Source organism: Hippocampus bargibanti, linkage group LG12 (assembly GCF_051943395.1).
Source record: "Hippocampus bargibanti isolate YZ-2025 linkage group LG12, ASM5194339v1, whole genome shotgun sequence".
Lineage (NCBI taxonomy): Eukaryota > Metazoa > Chordata > Actinopteri > Syngnathiformes > Syngnathidae > Hippocampus > Hippocampus bargibanti.
In genome coordinates, this window is record NC_142745.1 from 11,375,001 (window position 1) to 11,398,807 (window position 23,807).

General features: G+C 41.9%; 1 protein-coding gene across 2 annotated transcripts; it reads right to left on the minus strand.

Moving 5' to 3' along the window:
• Positions 1–1,489: 1,489 nt before the first annotated feature.
• On the minus strand, positions 1,490–22,407 carry arhgap40 (Rho GTPase activating protein 40). 2 transcript variants are annotated; one of them, XM_089010913.1, is made up of 15 exons: positions 22,127–22,407; positions 15,944–16,164; positions 14,735–14,955; positions 13,458–13,533; positions 12,977–13,098; positions 12,533–12,698; positions 10,307–10,398; positions 9,292–9,369; positions 8,764–8,923; positions 8,295–8,377; positions 6,141–6,347; positions 5,920–6,063; positions 5,576–5,727; positions 4,701–4,756; positions 1,490–3,022 (listed from the first exon to the last, which is right to left on the minus strand). In XM_089010913.1, exons 1-15 carry the CDS (start codon positions 22,198–22,200, stop codon positions 2,916–2,918), a joined length of 1,959 nt encoding a protein of 652 aa, XP_088867039.1. In that variant the 5' UTR covers positions 22,201–22,407; the 3' UTR covers positions 1,490–2,915. The 2 variants fall into 2 exon arrangements, with proteins under 2 accessions (XP_088867039.1, XP_088867038.1); XM_089010912.1 differs by lacking the exon at positions 22,127–22,407 and adding an exon at positions 19,922–20,221.
• Between the last annotated feature and the right edge of the window lie 1,400 nt (positions 22,408–23,807).

A 23,807-nucleotide genomic window follows, 5' to 3' on the forward strand; every position in this document is an offset into this window, starting at 1 on the left:
TTTAAGATGACCCTGAGGTTTAGCATCACTTATCAGCCAAGTAGAGGTGATTGAAGTATTGGCAGCATTCAGAGGGGTGGCCATCTTAACCTTAAAGGACAACCGACGTCACTTTTTTGTTTTTTAACTGACACCAGAAAAACGTTTTATAGCATCCAAAATACCCAAAACACGCAGTATGATATTTTTATTCAAATGCAAAACACCAATCAAAATGACTTAAAGTGTCCAAAATCTGCAAAAAATTGAGCTGCGAATTGGGCATTTTCAGAAAGTCCCGCCCCCAGTTCGTGACGTCACGCCAAGACGTCTTGCATTGCTAGTGAATGAAAACAATGGCTTCAAATTCGGATAATATGCTTTGTTGTTACACCTCCAGTGATGAATATGATTCAAATAGTTCTGAAGAGGAAAGCATACATGTTTGCAATCGATGAAAGAATTTATTTCGTGCCATTTTGAGGCAACATTGGGGGAAAATCTCTCACCCAAAAAAAGAGGCACAAAATGGCGACCTCCTGTGACCACCTCCGTTTCCACAGGCTGATAAATTCCTTATATGGCGCGTGGATGCCCTCTTCTGGCCTTCTGGTGGCTTTTGGGTGCAACACGAGGTCCCCAGACCAAACAAGTACAGCAAAATACATTGACGTGATGGAAGGACCGCTACAATGCGTCTTTTTTCCGGTAAAGGGCGGTCCTTTAGTGACGTCACGTACGGACTCGTCACCAACTCAAAAATAAGACTTCCTGAATATTCAGCGCAAGTCTTAAAATGTAAAATCTAGCTATATGCTGTGGAATCTTTGTAAAATACACTCAGTAGAAGTCACTTGAAGCCATTTTACAAATGATTCCACCGCATATAGCTATATTTTACGGTTTAAGACTCGCGCTGAATATTCAGGAAGTCTTGTTTTTGAGTTGGTGACGATGCCTGACGTGACGTCACGTCTGGAACACCCCTGATCGAGAAAGCGACACAATGCATTTTGGGTACTTTGTTTGGTCTGAAAACTTCATGTTGTTGGCGAAATTCGAAGGAAAAAACATAAATAATGCCATGGTGAATCGTTGTGTCTTGCACCAAGACTACTATTTGATACTAGTTGACACAAATTCCCAGCAGACAAATCAGCCCATTTCCAATGGAGCTTGGGCGCCATCTTGTGCATTTTCTGGGCGCTACATTGGAGTCCAGACGCCTCAAAATGAGACGGAAGGACTTCTTTAATCGATTGCAAACATTTATGCTTTCCTCTTCAGAACTATTTGAATCATACTCATAACTGGATGAGTAACAAGAAAGCATCTTCTCCGAATCTGAAGCCATTGTTTTGATTCTCAAGCAAGGCAAGACGTCCTGGCGTGACGTCACGAACAAGGGGGCGGGACCTTCTGAAACTGAAACTTTCGGAGGTCATTTTGAGACACTTCATTTTTATTGCTGTTTTGCATTTGACTAAAAATATCAGCCTGCGTGTTTTGGGTATCTATTTAGATGCTATAAAATGTTTTTCTGACATCAGTTAGGAAACAAAATGGTGTCGGTTGTCCTTTAAAACGGATGCGGCAAAACAAAATGGCTGACTTTTTGTGTCTTTTCAGGCAGGATGGTATATGTATTGTATTCTTGTGATTTGGGGTTCAGGGTTTTGTAAAGCGCTTTCTTACATTTGCAGCTGTTGTGAACGCATTTTATTTCTTTTAAAAAAATGGATTGTATCGACACTTTTTGTGAGTCTACTCATGATAAAAATGTTCACAAAATGGCCGGCCAAATGAACTCATTTACTGCCATTCCTGAATTTATTTGGGAATTGAAAAGCATGACATGGAGCGCCATTCCCGAATTTAATTTGTTTGGGTTTTTTGTTTTTTTCTTGCTGATAGAGAGCTGGTCAAACCTCTAGCAATGTTCCTCCCCCCCAAAGGGGCAGCATTTGCCTTTTGTGCATCATTATGTACTATGTATTGTAATGCATTTTGGACAAGCGTCCCAATTTCAAGCCAAGATAACTCCAGACCCATATAACCTGGTAATGAACTATTTTTTTTCTGATGAAATAAGAGAATCTAATATTTCTTATGCTGCAATGAATGTTTATGTAGTCCTACAACTCAATATTCTGTGGGTCCTGCAATTTGAGTGAAAATGACAAAAACCCGGGCACTGGAGTGGACACATTTTTGCACATCGTGTGGCAGTGAATGAGTTGACTTGGCAACTCCTGAATGACTTTTGGTGGGGACCTTAAAAACCCCAGTTACAGTATTATGTAGCAGGATATATGGTCTTTCAAAACTAGCCCAATTTCAGTATAGGCAATTGAAAAGAAACCGTAGCCCTGTCTGAAGACTAAAAGTCACCCATGCAGTAAAAAACGTGGAGGATTGGGACCGTTTACTGTTTCTTTCCCCTTGAGCAAGGCACTAAACCCGTGTAATGTGTATGATTTGGGATGGATTTTAGCCTCTTGAAATAAAGAGAACACATTGTGTGTGTCAGACTGATGATGGGGAAGGAGGGGGTGGTCGGGGTGGGAAGGGTTTGGGCAGAGGGTCTAGCCAGAGGTGCTCTGCGGGCCCATCTGCTCTCTCTCCACTGATTGCGAAAGAGAAAAGATGGCGCACCAAAAAGTGCCCAGGGATCCTCTCTTGCTCTCTTGGTGCTGTCAATGCAACAGCAGGTCCTTCAGCACGTTATGAGTCACATCCAGAGAGGAGCGAGATGGACGGATGTCGAAATATAAGAGGTGGATGGGAAGACGGTGGTCATGGAGGGCTTTTTTTTTTGGTGGGGGAGGGAGATTTTTGCTCCTGGCAGATTGTTCATCTGTCCTCCATCTGGTTGTTTCTGCCTTGTTGCTTTCACTGTGACTTTTCTTCCTCCCCATCTTCTTGAATTCATCCTCTCACATGCTTTTACTTGCGTTGGGCTTCATCTTGAGGACCCACTCACCTCCTGAGTTGCTATTGTACAAATCCAATAGGTATGTGTCGGGATCCAGGCGATGCTCGCCTAAAGAAAAAAAAAAAAAAAATAGAAAAGACACACACCCAAGCATATTACATAATGGATTCAAAGTCTTCAACTGCAACGTATTCTTCATGCATTCCAAAGCATGGTTGGTAAATGAACACAATGTCTCCACGAAGAGTCTACCCAGTGGCGGACTTGATGATTTACAGTTTTTGCAAAAGCCCTCAAACAAGATTATCTCAATCTACAGCAGATAGCTTTCGGCCATTTTGAGATTGCGTGTGAATGTGCGCATACTATCACTGTACAGTGATACCTCGGTTTACGAACCCCTTGGTTTACGAACTTTTCAGTTGACAAACGTTCAATTTATGACAATTTTTACCTTGGCATACGAACTATTTTTCGGGATACACACGGAGCTGCCACATTGAGTGATGTGTCGAGCCCGTTCTCCTAAAAGAAAATGGCAGCCGGCTTGTTTTGGTCCTTTATTCCCCGCCCCAAGTTGTCGGTTAAAGCCAGGTGATTGGTCAAGAACGCACCGGTGAGGGGGTGGGTTCACAGACAGATAGAGAGTGAAGCCATTCTCCCAAAAAGAAAATGGCTGCTGATATTTTTTGTCCTCTATTCCCCGACCCCAGTCTTTGGTTAAAGCCACGTGATTGGTCAAGAACGCAGCAGTGAGGGGAGGTGGTTTAAACATTAAAGAGACAGGCAGGCGACAGAAAGTGACAAAATGGATAGAAAACCGTGAAATTGGTGAGACTGGTTTTGATAGTTCAAAGGCAGAGTGTCGACTGCAAGGTTAAAATATCCCATCAATCAGGCTCCACAAATAACACGCACTAGTCATCAGTTCAATTTGAAATGAAAAGACAAGCAAGGGAACCAGCTATTAATGATGTTACTAGTGTGTCTACCTGCATCTGTTGCAATATCACAACTTCCGAGATGTACAACCCAGAGCTCCTTGAGACACTTTATGAAAAAAGGCTATCCATTCCATCAAGCCATCAACGACCCTTACAAAGGTAAATAAAACGACTTTATTGTAAAGTGCAGTTTATTTCTTTAATTATAATACCATAGCACATTTATTATTATTATTATACATAAAACAAGGTATATTTTGTGCAGTTGTAAGGCTTAGAAGATTAGAAAGTAGAACATTATGTTTTATGGGGACATGGGAACGGATTATTCTCATTTTAATGGTTTCCTATGGGAAATTCATTTTTGGGATACACACTTTTCACCTTACACACTGTCTGGGAACCAATTAAGTTCGTAAGCCAAGTTATCACTGTAGTTTGGATGGAAATGGGGAAAAGTTATTTTTTGGGGTGGGTTTCATAGGGAGATTTTACTTCCCCGATCTAGTTGGGTGGCTCACAAGAAATATTCAATTTGTTCAGCATATGATAAATAGTCCTAATGTGAGTTTATTTGGCCATCAGAACATACCACACACATTACAGAATGCAGATTTAGGTGTTTTTAAATTCATTCGTGGGGTGTTCCACATAGTAAAAAAAAAAAAAAGCTGACCAGGCTATAGTGAGTATCAATGCTGTCCCTTGCAAGTCCTGGAACGGCGCATGTGTGTGCACAGCGTAATCACTCATGTTGGATTACATAAAAGGCCTGCTGGCCCTATCAACTCATCGGGGAGAAAGACATGCAAATGGTAAAGAGGACAGCATCAACCACTTACCGATGTTACCTCCCACTTCATACAGGGCGCACTCTGAGTAGGGAATGGAGCCATTCCTGTAAAGAGAATATCAGGTTTTCATGATGTCTTCAAAGATCTAAATACTGTACATTCACATTCCACTATTGGACGATATACAGTACAGTGGTTTTTTGTGAGTAACCACAACCAAAAAAATACTAAAATGAAACACTATGGAACAAACTTTCGAGGATGTGGAATGTGGAACTGTCGCGGCTTGGAATTGAAGCGGATTTACGTGGGACAGAAGATGTGAGACAATCTCTTTTTTCGTCAATAGATGCTACAGATTTGTGTTTGTTTTCAACATTTAGCTATTAGCAGACACGCACATTTCACCACGACGTCCCTGATCTACTGGTGAAAAGGACGCTTTGATTCTCCCCTCTTTCATCCAGAACTGCTTCATATAACAAAGATGGTGCAAAAAGTGCTTAAGATTGAACGACTGTGTCTTTATGTCTTAATGTCTGCCTTTCCAGCAGCTCCTTTATTTTGTTTTTCTACTTCTTCCTTTCCTTTTCCTTCCATAACTTTACTCCTGTGAAATGTAAATTTCTCCACTGCAAGGCTAATAAAGGCTAATCCAATCCAATATTAATTCACATTTGAATAATATTACTTCTTTCCTTTACATTCTCAATTGTTTTTGAGATTTTTATTTGCCAATCATGTGTCATTTTACTTTTGTTTGTTCACTTGTCAAGCACTCTCCCTATCAATGTATATTGTATGTTTTTTTTGTCTAATGTATTGTTTCCATAATTTTTGCTGCTATAAATTATGAATTTCTCCAAGGTGAGACAAAGAAAGTTTTTTTCTTCTTTTTCCAAAGTTGAGCACTTCAGTTGTACCTTCGTCGTTGGCCCTTCCCGGTTTCAGGACCGAGGATGAACTGGTGGTAAAACTGGGTCAGCAGGTCGGACGCTCGTGAGTCCATGTTGATCTGGAACTCCATGGAGCCGCTGACCTGATCGCCGATGGTGATCTTCACCGTACGGCGTGTCTGCTGGGAGCATGATTATGTTAAAAATGCTTCACTGATGGCTCTAAAAAGTGTTATAGTCAGCCGACAGCATCACAACAAATGGAGGAGTTTTTCAGCAACAGAATCGGTTTCAAAAACGAACCAAATAGGCAAATCCCCAACTAGCGGACAGTAAATACACAAGGGTTCAGAGTATTTGTAGAAACTAACCTCTGAGGTATTTTTCTCTGTTTTTTCCTTGTTGTCGGTGTGGATCTTCTTCAATAGGTTCTTGAAGCGACGATCGTAAAACTGGTAGCGCCGATTGCTATTCTCGTTTTGCTTCCGCACTTGGCTCATGACAAAATATGGAATCTGTAGGCAGATCTGAGCTCATTAGTTGACGTCATGACATCAGCTAAACAAGGTGAAAAGCAGCAAGCGTCTCCCACCGTCCAAAGCAGGTCCTGATAGCGAATGAGGAGTCTCATGACATCAGCGGCCTTCTCCACTTGGCCTTTTTCGGCCCCTTCCGTCAGGCTGCTGGGCACGGCTTTGTGGAGGAAGAGGTTGGGAGCCATGATGGTTGCCACGGCCCACAGGTTCATCCTGTTCCTCTTCTCCCGGGACACCACCTTTCTGAGAAACTCCAAGAGGGCCTGAGAGAAACACACAGAAACGAAAGTGAAATATCTCAAGATTCCTCGATATGTGAGGAGCTCGAAAAAAGGTCCACTTTAATTTAAAATGGTAATGAATGAAACATGATCGTTCTTCCAACCCTTCGGGAAGACATTTTTCCAAGATTGGAGTGGGATTTTATCAAGTCACAATCTTTGGTCAAGCTAATAAGTTTGATGGCGTTCTTCCATACCAAACGGATAGAAGTATGGCGCTTATAGACCATGTTGGTGTACTGGGACACAAGAAAGTAAACTTGGCGTAGTGTTGATGACTAGAAGCAAAGAATTGACGGCGCTCTAGTTCACTTGTAACATTGGGAACGTTAAGATGGCGACCTCAAGCGGCCAACAATAATATCGGCACCTCAAATGCCATTTTTTCGCACACTTGTCAATGTATACATTTCCCCCGTATTTTATAAGTTTTTTTTAAACCATTTCAAATAATGTACGACGTACTGCAACTTTTATACGGGAAAAAAATGTGAACCGATGTTACAAAGACCAAAGCTCAAATCCAGTTCGTCTAAACTGCTGCTAGCCAACGACAATGCTGCCGTATTTTATACGTTTTTTTTATCATTTCAAATAATGTACATCGTACTACCACTTTTATACGGGAATTGTAGTAATTTATACGTGCAGCCATTAGCCAAGGTTGACAGGTATGTACATTTTGTAGTGTCAAAATATGATAATCTGATGCAATTGTGACTTTACAACTACTTTAGCATACGTTAGTTATAAGACAATGGTTCGGTTCTGGCCAGAATCAAACTCTGTACCTCTGCACTGTGAGGCCGACGTGCTAACCAGTTACCAATGTTTTTTTTTTAGTATATGACCAGATTAGTGAAAAGACGTAGAAAGTCAGGTTACTTTACCGCTTCCCAAAAGCAACTTTGGTGAAAACCAAAGAGTCCTGGTACCGAATAGAAGTTGCCAACCATTGTGACAGTAGGAAGGGTGAGGCAGTTGGAGCGGTGTTTCATATTTCCAATCGTTCAGCTGGAGGTTCCATCTACATTATGAAACAGATGGTTTGCAGCCAAGGCAACTAAACTGCCAAGTGACAATTGGGCTGACAAAAGAATAAACCAGGGGTGTCAAACTCATCTTTTTCTGCCGTGGGCCACATTGTAGTGAAGGTTTCCTCTTGGGGGCTGTGATGAATTTGGGGGAGCCATTAGAATGTTTAATTCCTGCCACATCTTCCGTATAGAGCGCACAACAAATGGATAACTAGTTTTCAAATGTTGAAGTCACTGTTATTGTGGTCAACATGGGACAATTTGAAATTTTTGGTTTAGACTTTAGCAACCATCATGGAATTTCACAAGTTTGATTTGCTTTCCCAGGCAATGATGCGGTGGGCCAGATTTGACCCAGTGGCCTTGACTTTGACACCTGCAGAATAAACTGTGCAAGGGTGAATGAAGGCAGCTGCTCATGTTCTGCAGGTGCATCACACACTCCAGTTTGATCCTCTGATGGCAATCGCCCCTCATCCACATCACAGATTTGGCTTTCCAAAGTTGACGACGCGCTCTCATATTTGCATGATAAAAGATGGAACCGACGAGGCAAAGCCTTAGTGTGCTCCGCCCATTTTTACTGGTAGAGCTTATCTGCCAAGTTTGTGTTTTGTGGTGCTCAACTCAAGTGTTTTGGAAGATTTGAAAGCAGTTGCCAGGCAACTATTAGAATCTGAAGGAGGCTTGGCTGAAAAACAAATAAGTCTTATTTCCTCAAATTAAAAATAGCATTATGTGTGTTTAGGCTGCAACAATGGTTGAATAGTTCGCTCATAATAACAACAACAATAATAATAATAATAATAATGTTTAAGGAAATGGATGGACTTTCGGTATTTAGATTTCTGTTCCTTGTTATGAATATGCAGTCAAGTGTGTGCATGTTTACCTTCAGAGTGTTCCGATTTGGTTCAGGCAACAAGAGAACGAGCAGGTTCAGCACGTGCAGTTTCTGCTTGAGCTCGGTGATGTCTGGTAAAGGCATTAATAAAAAAAAAGTGAAGACACAAACACCCAAATACAGACTCATTTCCTCTGTGTTTGTGGATGAGTTATGAGGTGTCTCAAGATGGATGGTGTCGTGACAGGGGGGGCCATTAGCTTTGTTAGCCTATGTCTGTGCTCACGCCATTTATCACCGCGCATCAACCTGCTCACCAAGTCTTCATCAGTGAGCCATTAATCAGGCCATCGTCCTATTGAAATATGTTTGATTAAAACGAATGAAAATTGATGATTGTTCCACCTCTGTTGTGACAGGGGACATAAAAATGGAACAACATTCACTTTAACTTTTTCACGTCTGAGTGGGATTTTTTTTAATGCACCAATGCAGAAGAACAGAAGTAAAAACTGACCTCTGACGGCGCTGAAGGTATTGAGGTATTCGGCGGTGAGAAGAGGAGCAGGGAGCTCTCGGATGAATTTCTTGAGAAGTGCGGCGGCGTCGTTTGGACTCACTTCCTCCCACTTGATCTTTCCGGAATAAAAATTCACCTCCAGGTTCTGCTGGAGGGACTGAGGTGGAAAGAACATGCTTTGAGAACATCTTCACACGTTCTAGATGACATGACATATGAACTGTGCCAAACAACAAGATGTCAAGATTTTTCTGATTGAAAATGACATCACAAATACTTGGCTCGGGTAACGACCAATCATGGCTCAGCTTCAGAAAATAAAAGATTGGTCGTTTATCTCAGCCTTGAGCAACAATCTGTCATTTTCAGTCGAGAGAAAGGGGTAAAATGCGAAGGCACATAGAAAATACTGTATTAGTGTGAAGAAAATATACAGGTTGACCTCCCCTTTAGTATTACTTTTAGGGACACATCCATCACTGGGGTAAAAAAAAAAAATCTCTTGGACTTTGGATACTCGAATACCTTGATTCTGGAGAGAGACCCTGGAACCCGCAGGATGCCCTCAGAATCGACTCCTTTCTTCTCCAGGAATGTTAAAAGCTGAAAAGACGGAAAAAGCAGAGATGACCTTAAAGCATCATATTTCAATGTCACCTATGCTGGTTATTCTAAGCTTTCATACATGTTTCAGTTTCAGAAATCGGGAGATTTTCGTACTTGCGACTCTGTGGTGTGTGTTACAAAAGTGTACATTAGAAGTAAATAAAACACAAAAATGCTTTCATTGTTTATTTATACATTCAATTAGCAGGGATGACAGGAAAGGGAAATTAAAATAGCGGAAAATGACGTCACCGTTGCACTATCACTCTTGTGTAGGACATCGACCAAAACACACGAAAGCATGCTGACTCAAGCACTACGCATTTTGATCATCCCATCACCCTCCAAAACAAATGTTTTAACAGTTGAATACGGAAATAAAAGAACTTTAATATGAAAATACAAATATCACTCTGGTGGGAAAAAATAACAGAATTGTGCTAAATAGCGGACGTATAGGATCCCTGAATTAGCATAAAAATGTATTTTGTTTTTGACATTTTCTTTTGTTTCACCTTACAAATGAACTGTCTGCATTGTTTCAATAGTTGCTTTATAAAGTAAGTATTTTTGAGTATTGTGGTCAAAATTATGAGTCTCCTGACCAAATCGTGAGACTTAATTAAATTTATGAGTCATTTAACACCACTAAAAAGTAGCTAGGCTCAGGTGGTACATTCTTGTTAAGCGGGCCACAAATGGAATCCTGCCCACTTTTTGACAGCAAACAACCACAGCACGCACGCACGCGCGCACACACACACACACACACACACACACACACACACACACACACACACACACACACACACACACACACACACACACACACACACACACGCACACACACACACACACACACACACACACACACACACGCCCTCACGTAAATACATACACACATGCACACAAACCATTCAACGTGTAATCTTACCTCCTGTAGGAGGAGTGGAGTATTTGTCGCCGCCTTCACTTTCTGGTCGTTCTCCAGCAAGGTGGCTAGCGGCACGCCAAACAATGAGCTTTCTGATGTGACATATTCATGTATCGTTAGTTTTAACTTGGCCGTGTCTATCTATCGTTAGGATTGTATATAATGTTCTATTTACAGAATATCATACCTGCCAACGTCTGAAACCAGATAAACACAATAAGACGCCACGGACCAGGTTACTTCCCATGCGCATTTCCGCTTGTTAGCGTTCTTTTTATCATTTCAAATAATCTGTGGCGTGCTACAGTTTTTATACGGGAATTGTAATCATTTATACGAGCAGCTATTAGCCAAGGTTGACAGGTATGAAACTCAAACTCGTGTCAGTTTCACCTTTTCTTGAGCGAAGTCTAATTCCTGGAAATGCTTTGGAGTATTCCTCACGAAACTACTAGTTTTCTTTTACTTTTCACACTTTTTGTTCGGCAGATGCCATAACACGACAATAATTAAAAAACAACGCGAACTCTTGAGTCTCGAATGCAGGAATGAGCTGTCACGCTGGATTCCAGGAAAGACCACTCGCATGCACAATTCATCTAAAGGAAGCTAACAGCTAGCACTGTCTTCTTTTCCTTTCGGCTTTTCCCCTCAGGGGTCGCCACAGCGAATCAATGTCCTCCATCTATCCCGGTTTTGTGCACCCTCTTGTCTGACACCAACTACCTTCATGTCCTCTTTGACCACATCCATAAACCTCTTCTTCGGTCTTCCTCTCGGTCTCCTGCCTGGCAGTTCAAGGCTCAGCATCCTTCTCCCGATGTAGTCGCTCTCTCTCCTCTGGACATGTCCAAACCATCTCAGTCTGGCCTCTCTGACTTTCTCTCCAAAGCCTCTAATATGACTTGGACACGCTTCTTCACCTCTTTTCCCCACTCTCCATTGCTCTGGACAGTTGACCCCAAGTACTTAAAATCCTCCACCTTCTTTATCTCTTCTTCCTGTAGCATCATTCCTGCACTTGGATCCCTCTCATTCACACACATATACGTATTCCGTCTTGCTGCGACTGATCTTCATTCCTCTCCTTTCCAGGGCATATCTCCACATCTCTAGTTTCTCCGCCACCTGCTCCCTGTTCTCGGTACAGATCACAATGTCATCTGGAAACATCATGGTCCAAGGAGATTCTTGTCTAACATCGTCTGTCAGCCTGTCCATCACCACAGTAAACAAGAAGGGGCTCAGAGCTGACCCTTGGTGGAGTCCCACCTCCACCTTGAATTCCTCCGTCACACCGACAGCGCACCTCACAACTGTCTCACAAATGTTCACTTCCGCTCTTAGTCTTGCTTCAACTACTCTTTCCCAGAGTTTCATTGTATGGCTCATCAACTTTATTCCACTGTAATTAGTACAACTCTGCACATTTCCTTTGTTCTTAAAAATGGGCACGAGTACACTTCGTCTCCATTCTTCAGGCATCTGTTCACCATCTAAGATCTTGTTGAATAACAGCTAGCACTGTGCCGATCGCCTATTTTCGTGTTTTGGATTGAGTACAGTACTGACTATTTTTGACGATTTTAGAGTCATTGTTTTTATTGGAAAATTTCACAGTACGATCAGAGCATTGTCATGGTGAGTATAGCTTTGCTTTTTTGAATGTTGCTGTGCCGATGACCATTTTGTGTTTGCGAACCTTTTACTAAGCATATTCATTCACCTTTATTAAGTTCATAGAGTTACTTGTTCTGTAGCCACAAGGGGACATCAACCAGTGTCTTCTTGTGCCAGTCCCAAGTGTGGATAAATACACAGGGTTGTGTCAGGAAGGACATCCGACGTAAAAGCTTGGCCAAAACAAACTGATTCGTTGTGGAAAGGAAAAGAAGATTGGAAACCGTAATTTTCATTATTAACCCGTAACCCGGAATGGGATAACGAAAACCGTACTTTTTACCGGCAAAACCGGAGTAGTTGGCAGGTATGAAACATTTCCAATAAATTCATGGACATTTCCCCATTGTGGGACTATGGAAGGCTTTCTGATTTTGATGTCGGGAGAATCGGAGAAGAGGCACCATGCAGGAAGCTGAAGAGCAACATTGCCCCGCTCTGGTTTTCATTGGCAAATGAAACAATGGCAACTATTTCTCTCATGTTGCCAATTTAAATCTACCACACATTTTCTCTGCTTGGGTGTGTGCATATGAGATGACATACCTGGCATTTTCCTCTTGGCCGTCTTGTGCCTTTTCACCTCCAGCCCAATGAGGTCGCACAGCGCCGTCATATCGATGAGAGCAATCTGGCGCACCTTCTTCATGTCGGCGTGAGACAGGTCTTGAATTCGAGTGACTCCCAGACGGGATTTGGAACAGATTATTCGCTGGAAATAGAAAAAAAGACAAATGGAAAAAAGGGTATGAAAGAAAAATAATTAAAACTGAGGATTTTTAGGAATCATGGTGCGAGAGGAGAAAGGAGCGTCAGCGCAAAGCGCCGATGCAAATATAAAACGGTTGCGGCTTGGAATTGAAGCGGATTTACGTGGGATAGGAAATGTGAGACAAACTCTTTTTGTCAATGGATGCTACGGCTTCGTGTTTGCTTTCAACATGCACATTCCACCATGGATTCTTTTATTATGTTTTTTATTTTACTTACAGGCAAGTTGCTGTCCTCCTTCTTCCGCTGAGTTTTGCTTGGAGATAGTCTGGCCGATTTGAGGAAGATGACGGCCTGTTCACAATAAGGCACATCGGTGAAGAGGATCTCGTCCCTAGGAACTGGCAGATCACACGTTCACAGATGTAAATGACCACAAAGGGGCCGACACAAGTCACTTGATGTTTAGGAACGATTTTCTTAATAGTATTTTCTGGTGTATATGGCGCACCACCAATGAATGGTATATTTTCAAACTTTTTACATATATAAGGCGCAACGGAGTATAAGGTGCACCTGGCTGACTGTAGTTGTGAGACCTGTTGTGGCTCAATATGACTTCACATATAAGGCGCACCTGCGTATAAGGCACAGGATCATCTTTGGAAGAAAATCAAGGCTATTGGGTGCGTCTTATACACCGGAAAATACAGTACTTGGTTTAAATTCATTATCTAGTTTCACGATGTCTTGGTCATACCTGAGTGTGGGGTTTTGGAAACAGGTGCCAAACTGTTCTGAGCCAGTTCTTCACTGCACTGAGACTCAGACAAACCCTGTCGGAAGAAAGTATTGATCGCTATGATTTAAAGCACATTAGAACGTCTGCGTCAGAGTCAACAGAGAGCGGGTTTCAATCTCAGCTTGCTGGGGGTTTTCTTTCGTCCTCCCATTTCCTCCAATATGTTGACTTTACGGGAGACTGCGTGTGGCTTGTGATTGACATAACATGGTGAAGCCTTCGACAACACTGGTGTCAAAGTCAAGACCCGGGGGCCAAATCTGGCCCGCCACATCATTTTATTCGGCCCGTGAAAGCAAATTGAGCATGTCAAGTGCCATGATGCTCGGTAAAATCTGAACCAAAATGTAAAATGGTCGTATGTAAACCACAATAACAATCATTATTCATGACTTCAGGTTTGAAAACTAGTTATTCATTAATTTGTGGTGCACTCTATATGTAATATGTGGCGGGGATGAAACATTCTAATGGCTTCCCCTAATTCAAGAGGAAACTGTAACTACAATACGGCCCGTGGCAAAATGAGTTTGACACCCCTGTAGAATCTACAACATGATGCAAAATTGAACAATGAAATGTTTGGCACGGAGCAGCAGGTGTAAATATCAGACGGTCACCACAGGGAATACAAGTCCTGTTTTACGAGTGCGAGATTTCAGTGGATAATAAAGGACAAGGATCTCAAGAAAAAGTGGGTGACGTTCCTTTGTGGAAAGAAAAGATAAAAGCGTGACCTTTACATGTGCTTTGCTTTTATTGTCCATCACGGCATATACTGCATACTGATGCAGCTTGGCTTTTGTTCACAATGATGCATACGCACGGGATTCCTTGATTGACTGCTTCTTATAACAAAGAGTGGTGCAAAAAGTGCTTGAGATTGTCTTTGTGTTGTCATATTATTTTGTAAATTTTGTTGTTCTTTTAATTTCAAGATGGCGTCGCGAGAGTGGCTGCCTTTCCACTAGCTCATGTATTTTGTTTTTATACTTTTTCCTTTCCTCTTCCTTCCATAACTTTCTTGCAGTGAAATATAAATTTCTCCATTGAGAGACTAATAAAGGCTAATCCCGTGCTAATCCAATGGAATTAATGATTTGAATAAATAAGAAAGAAATGTGAAAGCTTGTATTTATCCAAATGCTTACCGCCTACTGCGGTTATGTCACAGTTCAAGTGGTTACTTCATCCGAAAATACGGAAAGTTTCCTTCAAACTTGCATAAGACTCACTTGACGGAGGGGCATGTCAAAAATATCGCGGACGTGGCGCGGTGCCGGTTTGTTTCTCTTGCGTAGTGACATCGTGTAGGAATCCACCCTTCTCTGGACCGCCTCGGCTTGCGTCCGCGTTAGCGTGGACAGAAGCACGGCATTGTCCGCATCCTCGCCGCCTTCGCCGATGAGATTGGATAGACCGGCGTCGGCCAGCCACTGCTCCTCTTGCTCCCCTTCTGGCAAATACGCACGCAAACGAAAACACAGGAATTACGTGGATCATCTTCAATAGCGTTAAACAAAAAGTAAACATTTTGAAAAACAACAACGTATATGTGGGAAATAAAATATATAATAAGCATTGATTGTAATAATTACAGTCAGGCAAAATACACTGTTACCAATATTGCTTTGCTATATAATAAAATACAGCAAAATATTGAGTTAATATTTGACACGGGGCAGCAGGTGTAAATATCAGACGGTCTCCTATCCTCTTTCATCTAAAACTGCTTCATGCAGTCAGGTACTGCAGGTACTGCTTCAGGTACAGCAAGTGCTGAAGAATGAATGACTGTCTTTGTGTTGTCATATTTGTTGTTGTTTTTTTACTTCAAGATGGCGCCGCGAGAGTGGCTGCCTTTCCAGCAGCTCCTGTATTTTTGTTGTTTGTTTCTACTTCTTTATTTCCTTTCATAACTTTGCTGCAGTGAAATGTAAATTTCTCCACTGTGAGACGAATAAAGGTACACCCAATCCAATAATATTGGGTTTGCAGGTTCTCAAATATCCTCTGAAAAAAAAACATTTCTAGAAGAATACACTTGTGGTGTCACGATTTTGAATAGACTCAAAACATTTGTGAAAGGTGTCTTGTTAAGATATTGTACATAAGGTAACGGAGCTCTTTTACACAAAGGCAGTCATGTGACCACGCTACATGTGGCATCACAAAGCTGCATGCGGCTTCACGAGGACTTTTCATTCCCAATTGATGATATAAACAACAAGAAGGGACTGGATATAAAACAACAATGAGGTCTGATGAAAGGGCACTTAGCTCATTGGGTGAGCACAATAACATCGTTATGTCAATACAAATCAGCCCTACTCAGCACTGGGATGTGTGTCGTCATGGTAATGTGCTCTCCTCTGAAACCTGATATGTTGCCATGGCGAAAGCCTCATTTGATCAGTGAGAAGACAAAAAAAGTATTTTTTTACCTTCCGATTGACGAGAATCCCTCCGGGTACTGTCGAGGTCGGCAAGGCCGCCCCCAAGTCGAATGGTCTCCACCTCGTTCCAAAAGGAGTCGAGGCAGAGTTTGTCGGGATGCTGCTCCTGGTCCTGCGAGGGCGGCGGCGTGTGTGGGCTGTGCTCAGCGGCGGCCTGGTCTTGCGGGCTGGCCCAGGGCTCCACGCTCATCTCGGTGGGGCTGGGGTCTCTGGCGCAGACATACACACACGTAAAGAAATCACAGGCGTGCATGCAAACAAAAGGCCGGCAAGGATGCAGGAGAGCTGGAGGCCGTGGGCGAAGACCGCCGGGGTGGAGCGGGGAAGACGGAGGAGCCGGCACAGAGATGGAGAGACAAAAGGAGCGGGATGAAGGGAGGGAGAGAAAATGGCCAAGGGGAGGGGGGTGCCTATTGTTCTTGCAAGATGTAGCTTCGAAAAGCTAGCATCGCCACTAGGTGTCACTGTACGGACCTGCGCCCCTACCACGCCATTCACTGTTAATATAGTCGTGCAACATTTTCTGTCGCAACACTCTTTGGAATAAGCAATAAACCAGTGATTTTCAGTGTGATGTGCGGGCTCCCCCTAGCGGTACCTGAAAGAATCACTTGATTTAACTTTTCAAATCAGGGGTGCTCACACGTTTTCAGCACGGGAGCTACTTTTGAAATGGCCAAGTCCAAATGAACTACCCATGATATTTATTGAGAAATATATTGAGGTTTCTTGCAACTTATGTTGATGTATAACCGTACATGTTGCACAACACAACATAATTATGTACATTTTTGCCATTACCTGAGTTCACTGATAACTGGCAGACGAGACACTTTGAAAATGTCATCGTGAAAAAAGTCATCCTTCCATTCCGGATAAAAGTGGTACTTTTTTCTTCTTACATGGTCCCCGACTCATTTTTATACGTTTAAGAGGCAAAACCCGAGCGAAAAATGAGGATGTAACTCACGACTAGCTTGTTTACTGAGCACCCACAGTGTACCTAATAATGAGATGTCATCTGATTGGTTGTCCGGTGTGTCAATCAAGTGAGGGATGTCTGATATGATGACGTCTAGTTTTGTTCAAAACAACTATTTTATGGCGTCAGTTCATGACATTTGCAATCACCTTGTCACGTGATCTAGCCATAATACCTTGGAAATCGACTGGTCGATCTTGATCTTAGTATTGATCACCCCTGTTTCAAACTCTGGCAGTCTTTTTTGAATGGTAAATTCATTTACCAAAGGTATATTTAATTTTCAATAAAAACTGCTTTTAAAAAAAGCTTCCTGAGGTTTAATTTGTTGGCAACACACAAAAACCACTGTGAAGGTCACACCCAAAATCTCAGTCATCAAGTCGTCATTGAATTGTGAGCGTGACTGCATGGAAACATTGTGTGACAATGTGTGGGGTTATGATTTAAGAAACAAATCAAAGTTGAAAATCAATTGTGTTGCTAACACAAAAAGATGATTATTTCTGTGAATGGGATGGGTGAGTAGTTGAAACTGCACAGATATTATAAAAAAAATACAGTACACAAAAAAGCTGTCATTTGTGGATTGAGGCAATTAGAAGCGTTATTTGAGGGGTTTGGTTGGATATTTTTTGAAACAAAGTGGTTGATCATCTGAAACCCACTGGGATTGTTATTTCATTTGGGTGCCCATCAAATTAGGACAATTGTATATTGAAATAATTGCCCAAAATGTAATAATTTATACAGACAATTGAAAAAAGGTAACCAAGGGGAAGAGATGGAGCTATTGTACTTATAATAATAATAATAATAATAATAATAATAATAATAATAATAATAATAATAATAATAATAATACATTTTATTCAGATGAGTCTTTCAAAGCTCTCAAGGACACTTGTTTCTGTTCCTTTTTTTGGTTCATCTAATTTTTCATTTAGTCCTGAAAATAAACAATTTTGTCCAATCATTCATTTGAATTGAATATGCTCAAGTACATTGTTTTTTTTTTCTCTCTCGTGAAGCACACTGTTCATATTAACATTGTGCATCGTGTCACAGTGACTTGCGACATCAAATACACTTGATATAAAGCTACTATCCTACAGTGGCTAGTGTATTTTGTTTTTCTACTTCTTCCTTTCCTTTCCTCTTCATTTCATCACTTTGCTGCTGTGAAATGTAAATTTCTCCAACTGCAAGACTAATAAAGGCTAATCATATCCAATCCAATCCAAATGTTTATATATGAAAAAAGACATGTTTAGGATGAATAGAAAATAATGAAAACCATATAGGACGTGAGTACTTAACGTGTCTTGTGTCGCGTGAACAACACACTGACTTTGCGTTATATCTATTATCTATCTAGCTGGCTCGCTGGCTATCTAACTAGCTAGCTATTAGCTATCTAACTGGCTAGCTAGCTAGCTATTAGCTATCCGTTAGCTAGCTAGTTAGCTTTCTAACTATTTCAGTTATTCCAGGTTGAGTGAACGCGGGCATGTGTGGCTACCGCTGCTCGCCCACAGAAAAACTTGTCAGGTGACCTTGAGAGTTTTGAAAGGCGCTTAGAAATGAAATGTATTATTATAACTATTATTATTATTACCATTATTATTATTATTATTATACTTTAATGACACAAGGTGTAAAATATTTTTGGGAGCCGCAGCATTGAGAGCATGCCATGCATACAAGTCAGCGATACAGGATGTGACCAGTTGAGTCACCGCACCCGTGTGGCTCAGTCACATTCCAGGAGGCACAACATAGATCACCAATCACAAGCCGAGAAACTCCATCCAGCAGTGATCATAATGTTCTTGCCAACCAAGCCCGTGTAAAAACAAAGACAACTTTCTGTCTCACGCCGAGAGACATCATGCGAGGTGAAGGCTGTGCTCAACTCATAAAAAAAGACTTCACGAGCAATGAAAGCAATGCAGGAAGAACCCATCACCAAGCTCACGGATGATTTATTTATTCATTTATTTTTTGCTGGAAAGCAAAGTCCTAAAGTCGATTCCATGCTGAATAACTCATTCACTGCCAGATATGCGCAAAACTGTGTCCACTCCAGTGTCAGGATTTTTGTCATTGTCACTCAAATTGCAGGACGCACAGAATATTGAGTTTTAGGACTACATAAACATTCAGTACAGCGTTAGAAACCTTAGAGTCTCTTCTTGCATCAGAAAGAAATGAGTTAATTCCTAAATTATATGGGTCTGGAGTTATCGGAGCTTGAAATGAGGGCGGCTGTCCCAAATACAATGCAATACATACATATTGGTTTATATATCGATTTAACAACAGCTCAAGATAGAACAAAGCGCTAACATGGAAAAAAGGGAAATGCTGGGCCCTTGTGGAAAAGAAAAATACATTGCCAGAGGCCATGGTCAGCGCTTTATCGGCACCCAAGCATGAAAAAAAAAAACCCGAATAAATTTGGGAATGGCAGTCTGTCATATTTTCGATTCCTGAATAAACTTGTGAATGTCAGTGAATGATTGAATCAAAACTTTTTTCTCATCAGCTGTGCAAAATGCTGTGATTTGTCAGTGGAATGCTTACATTGTGACAGGGGTGAGATAAAAGATGCAAGTTATTTCGAATTTTAATTCATTTTGGAAGGAAAATGCTAACTTGCTCATTTTCTACCGATCAATCAACAAATCTGTTGTTAATTAACAGAAGAAAAAAACGCCCAAACTTTACTACGAATGTCACAAATCACAGGTTTGACGTGATTTCTAACCTTCTCCAACCTATAATTGTCTTTCAAAAGAAACTGATTTAGTCATTGAGCAGTTTCGGAAGGAAAGTCTTATTAATGCTGATTGGACCCTTTTCTTTGCATTTCATCACCACACACTCGTTCGTTTCTATTCAGAGCTGATGATGAAAAATCACTGCAGCAAAGACAAATTCCATATTAAAATCCAATGACTTGACTTGTGCAGGGCTCTTACCTGGAATTCTTCTTTTGTGACGATTGCCTTAAATTTCTGATCCGAATCGGTTTTTGTGAAGGACGCAGCCGGATATTGTTCCAGCGTGTAAACTGCTTGGTGGGCTCCAGTGCCCAGTTCACCATAACTTCCTCCCTGCCTCCCATATTCACAGCACCAAAGGAATCAAGGAATCCAGAAAAAAAAATCCCGCACGGAACCGAGCTCAAGAACACAGCATAAGAGTAGGTTAGAATTGCTGTTCTGGATGGCGGCAAAAGGTTTTGGTAAGGCTCGCTGGGTTTTTGTGATCTGAGGTACAGGAACAAGGCTAGAATGCAGAATGGGAGGGGCGACGGCTTGAACATGAAGGCATGGTTCACACCTGACCTTTTCCTCCTCCAAGGCGACACGCCCCTCTCGCCGTCACTTTTGGGTAATCGACAGTTTAATGAAAATATGCTACAAGAGATCACGATTGGGGTGATGACTTGATAAATGTGAAATAATAATAATAATAATCATAATAATACATTTCATTTGTAAGCGCCTTTCAAAACTCTCAAGGTCACTTTACAGTCACAGGATCAGTTTTTCTGTGGGTCTATATTTAACTGAGAATAGAGTACAAGGGATTGTCATTTGTGTGATGACTTTTCTTCTTTGCGACCTAGTCTTTGGACCTTAAGAAAAGGTTTAGTTTATTTTGCCGTCCAATAATAAACCTCATGTAGCTCATACTTGGGCAGGGACGTGACAATGAAAAAGAAACAAAACAAAACAATAAAAAAACAATTGCCTTGTGTTAATTGCCTCATAATTTCGATTAACGCAACAGGTGATTTTATTTCTGAACGCATACCTGAGCATCAGCAACAGGTAGACAGAGGCTGTGTGACGGAAAGACGATGTGGAAAGCAAAAGTAGGTTAGAAAAAGCTTTGCTTGTCGCTCAAGCGCGACTGGTCTGGCGGCTTTGGCTAGGAATTGAGTGGGGGGAGGGGGTCACTTGTGAAGTCCTTCAATCAAATCACTGTCATGCTCACTTTATAATTTGCAAATAATTGAACTTATGTGTATATATATATATATATATATATATATATATATATATATATATATATATATATATATATATATATATATATAGAGATATATAGATAGAGAGAGAGAGAGAGAGAGAGAGAGAGAAAGAGAGAGAGAGATAAACATATGAGTTCAATAAGAATAAGAATAAGAATAAGAATAAGAATAAGAATAAGAATAAGAATAATGGATGGATTTGCCTTTATTAGTCTCGCAGTGGAGAATCATCTCATCTCATCTCATCTCATCTTCCGTACCGCTTATTCCTCTTTAGGGTCGCGGGGGTTGCTGGAGCATGAGGCGGGGGACACCCTGAATTGGTTGCCAGCCAATCGCAGGGCACACAAAGACTTACAACAGTCACTCTCACACTCACACCTAGGGACAATTTGGAGTGGTCAATCTGCCTGCCATGCATGTTTTTGGCGTGTGGGAGGAAACCGGAGGACCCGGAGAAAACCCACGCGGGTCCGGGGAGAACATGCAAACTCCACACGGGGAGGCCGGACCGGGACGCGAACCGGCGACCTCTGCACTGTGAAGCCGGTGTGCTAACCACTCGACTACCGGGCCGCCATAATAATAATAATAATAATAATAAATAATAATAATAATAATAATAATACAATCATTTATCAGCGCCTTTCAGAACTCTCAAGGTGACTTATTGGCAACAACTGTGGCTACTGAAAATGTTAAGCTGCTCGGATTGTTTCTATTTGAAGTCCCTATACATTCACAAAGGAAACCGCAGCTGCTGAGAGAAAAGAATGGACAAAATGTCAGAAGCCTTCCTCCTCATATTTTTTTTAAACTTAGGGGTCGACTTGATAGCATTAATAACACAAAGTAACCCCGGCTTGGCTCTGTCAAGGAATACTGTAATCCGCTGGGGAAAAAGGCGCTCATGTCGAAAGGTTTAATCCTTGTGGAGGAATTTCACTGCAAGCTACTTAACCTTTACAGAATGTAACAATCCACCCATGCATGCTTGATCAAAGGTTGCTTGACAAAGATTTGGAGACTGATGCCAAAAATATATGGTATTCATCACCAGTCAACATGGACAAATGAGGAACCTCTCCTCAAATCTTCAAGTTTACCACGAATGTAGGTCAAAGACTACAGAGTCTGATCCTACCTGGCCTTGGCCCGCACGATGCCTCGGCCCGAAAGCAAGAGCAGGGCCACCGAGCCTGCTCTCCCCCACGGCATCCTGCTGAAGGTTGGGGCAGTCCGTCCACCTCCAAAACTGGAGGAAACAGCAGCCGCCTGCCGCGGGCAAGCAGTTTCCTTACAGTCTCTTTAGCGCGCAAACACATCGCTAGAACAAGGACGGTTCCATATGCGCGTCACGACGTTGCATCCTGGAGCAGGAAAGGGGGTCTGCCTGAGGTGTAGACTGGTTGAATGAACAGCTGCATGACCACAGTGGCCAGCTGTATGAATAAAGATGGTTTGGCAAACACGTTACGTATCAGCAGCAACAAGTTCACTTATTATATTGAATGGTTTACTAAACACCAATGTTTTAGAAACTCACTGAACTCGTGTGACGCTTGATCTCTGCTCTTTTGTACGCATGGCGGTGATGTCATTTATTAACGACGCAAACAATTCAACAAAAAGTTGAAATCGCTTATTATCTTCCACAATTAATTAAAAATTTTTTTTTGACCCTTTTGGATTGGATTTGTCTTTATTAGTCTCGCAGTGGAGAAATTTACTACCAATCATAATTTGCGAAAACTCTGAAGCTGCTTTCGAGCAGGCCTTGGGTTGCCAACTCGAATGAAGCAACAGTTTTTGCGACATTGATTTTTATGCTCCAGTGCCTCCAGAACAGATTGTGAAGGCGTCCAGGTAGATTTTTGACCCTGGTAACAAATGATGGCTGAAATGTAATTGGTTCAACGCTTAAATACAAAACAAACATCTGGAAGCAGCGCAACAGGGGAAAAGTAATTAAAGAAAGCTGAAAGACAATTTGGAATTATGTAATAAGAATTTATGGACAAAATATAATTGAGATTAGTCTTCTTCTTTATAGTTTTTGATTTTTTGAATGTTGCTGCGCCGATGACTATTTTGTGTTTGGGAGCCTTTTACTGAGTGAGTTGCTTGTTCTGTAGCCACAAAGGGACACAAGTCTTCTTGTGCCGGTCCCAAGCCCGGATAAATACAAAGAGTTGTGTCAGGAATGGCATCCGACGTAGAAGCTTGGCCAAAACAACCATGCGGATCAAACCTCTGAAGATTGAGGACATTGATTCGCTGCGACCCATTGAAGGGAAAAGCCGAAAGGAAAAGAAGAAGAAGTCTTTCTTTTCCGAAAGGAAAAGAAGAAGTCTTCAGATATGTTTAGGCCAGCAGAGGAGGCCTTGCAGGCCCTTATGGCCCATTACTGCATGTAACGATACACAAGAGTGTCATGATCTGGTTGGCGACCAACGGGGGGCGCTGTCGGCCCCGCCTGCACCTGCACAGGTGCTGGTCGTCCCGATCAGATTGGCGACCAACGGGTAGCGACGTCAGCCCTGCCTGCTTTTTTTTCAGCTCAACAAGACCTTAACATGCCAAAAACAATGTATCTACACTCTTCTAGCCGATAAGACAAGGCTACCGCTTAAGACGAGACCTACTTCACCTCTCCTGACAAACAAGCTTAGCATGTGGCTAGGGGATAACAGAAGGAGAAAGTGCTCGAGGGAGGTCAAGGCACATTTGTGCGTGACCCCCGCGGTCAGCATGTGACAGCCAGATCAGCCTCGTGCCCCGCTCATCCACATCTTACTTGGCAAGCGGGCCACGCGCGGTCAAAG

What these genes read in the sequence shown, in the direction of transcription:
- arhgap40 (XM_089010912.1), bottom strand. Translation starts at nt 20,067, where the DNA reads ATGGGAGGCAGGGAGGAAGTTATGGTGAACTGGGCACTGGAGCCCACC. An exon ending in TTCCAAAACCCCACACTCAG is followed by an intron (nt 13,099 to 13,457) that starts GTATGACCAAGA and finishes GTGATCTGCCAG; the next exon opens with TTCCTAGGGACGAGATCCTC. An exon ending in TGAAGTGGGAGGTAACATCG is followed by an intron (nt 3,023 to 4,700) that starts GTAAGTGGTTGA and finishes TTTTTTCTTTAG; the next exon opens with GCGAGCATCGCCTGGATCCC.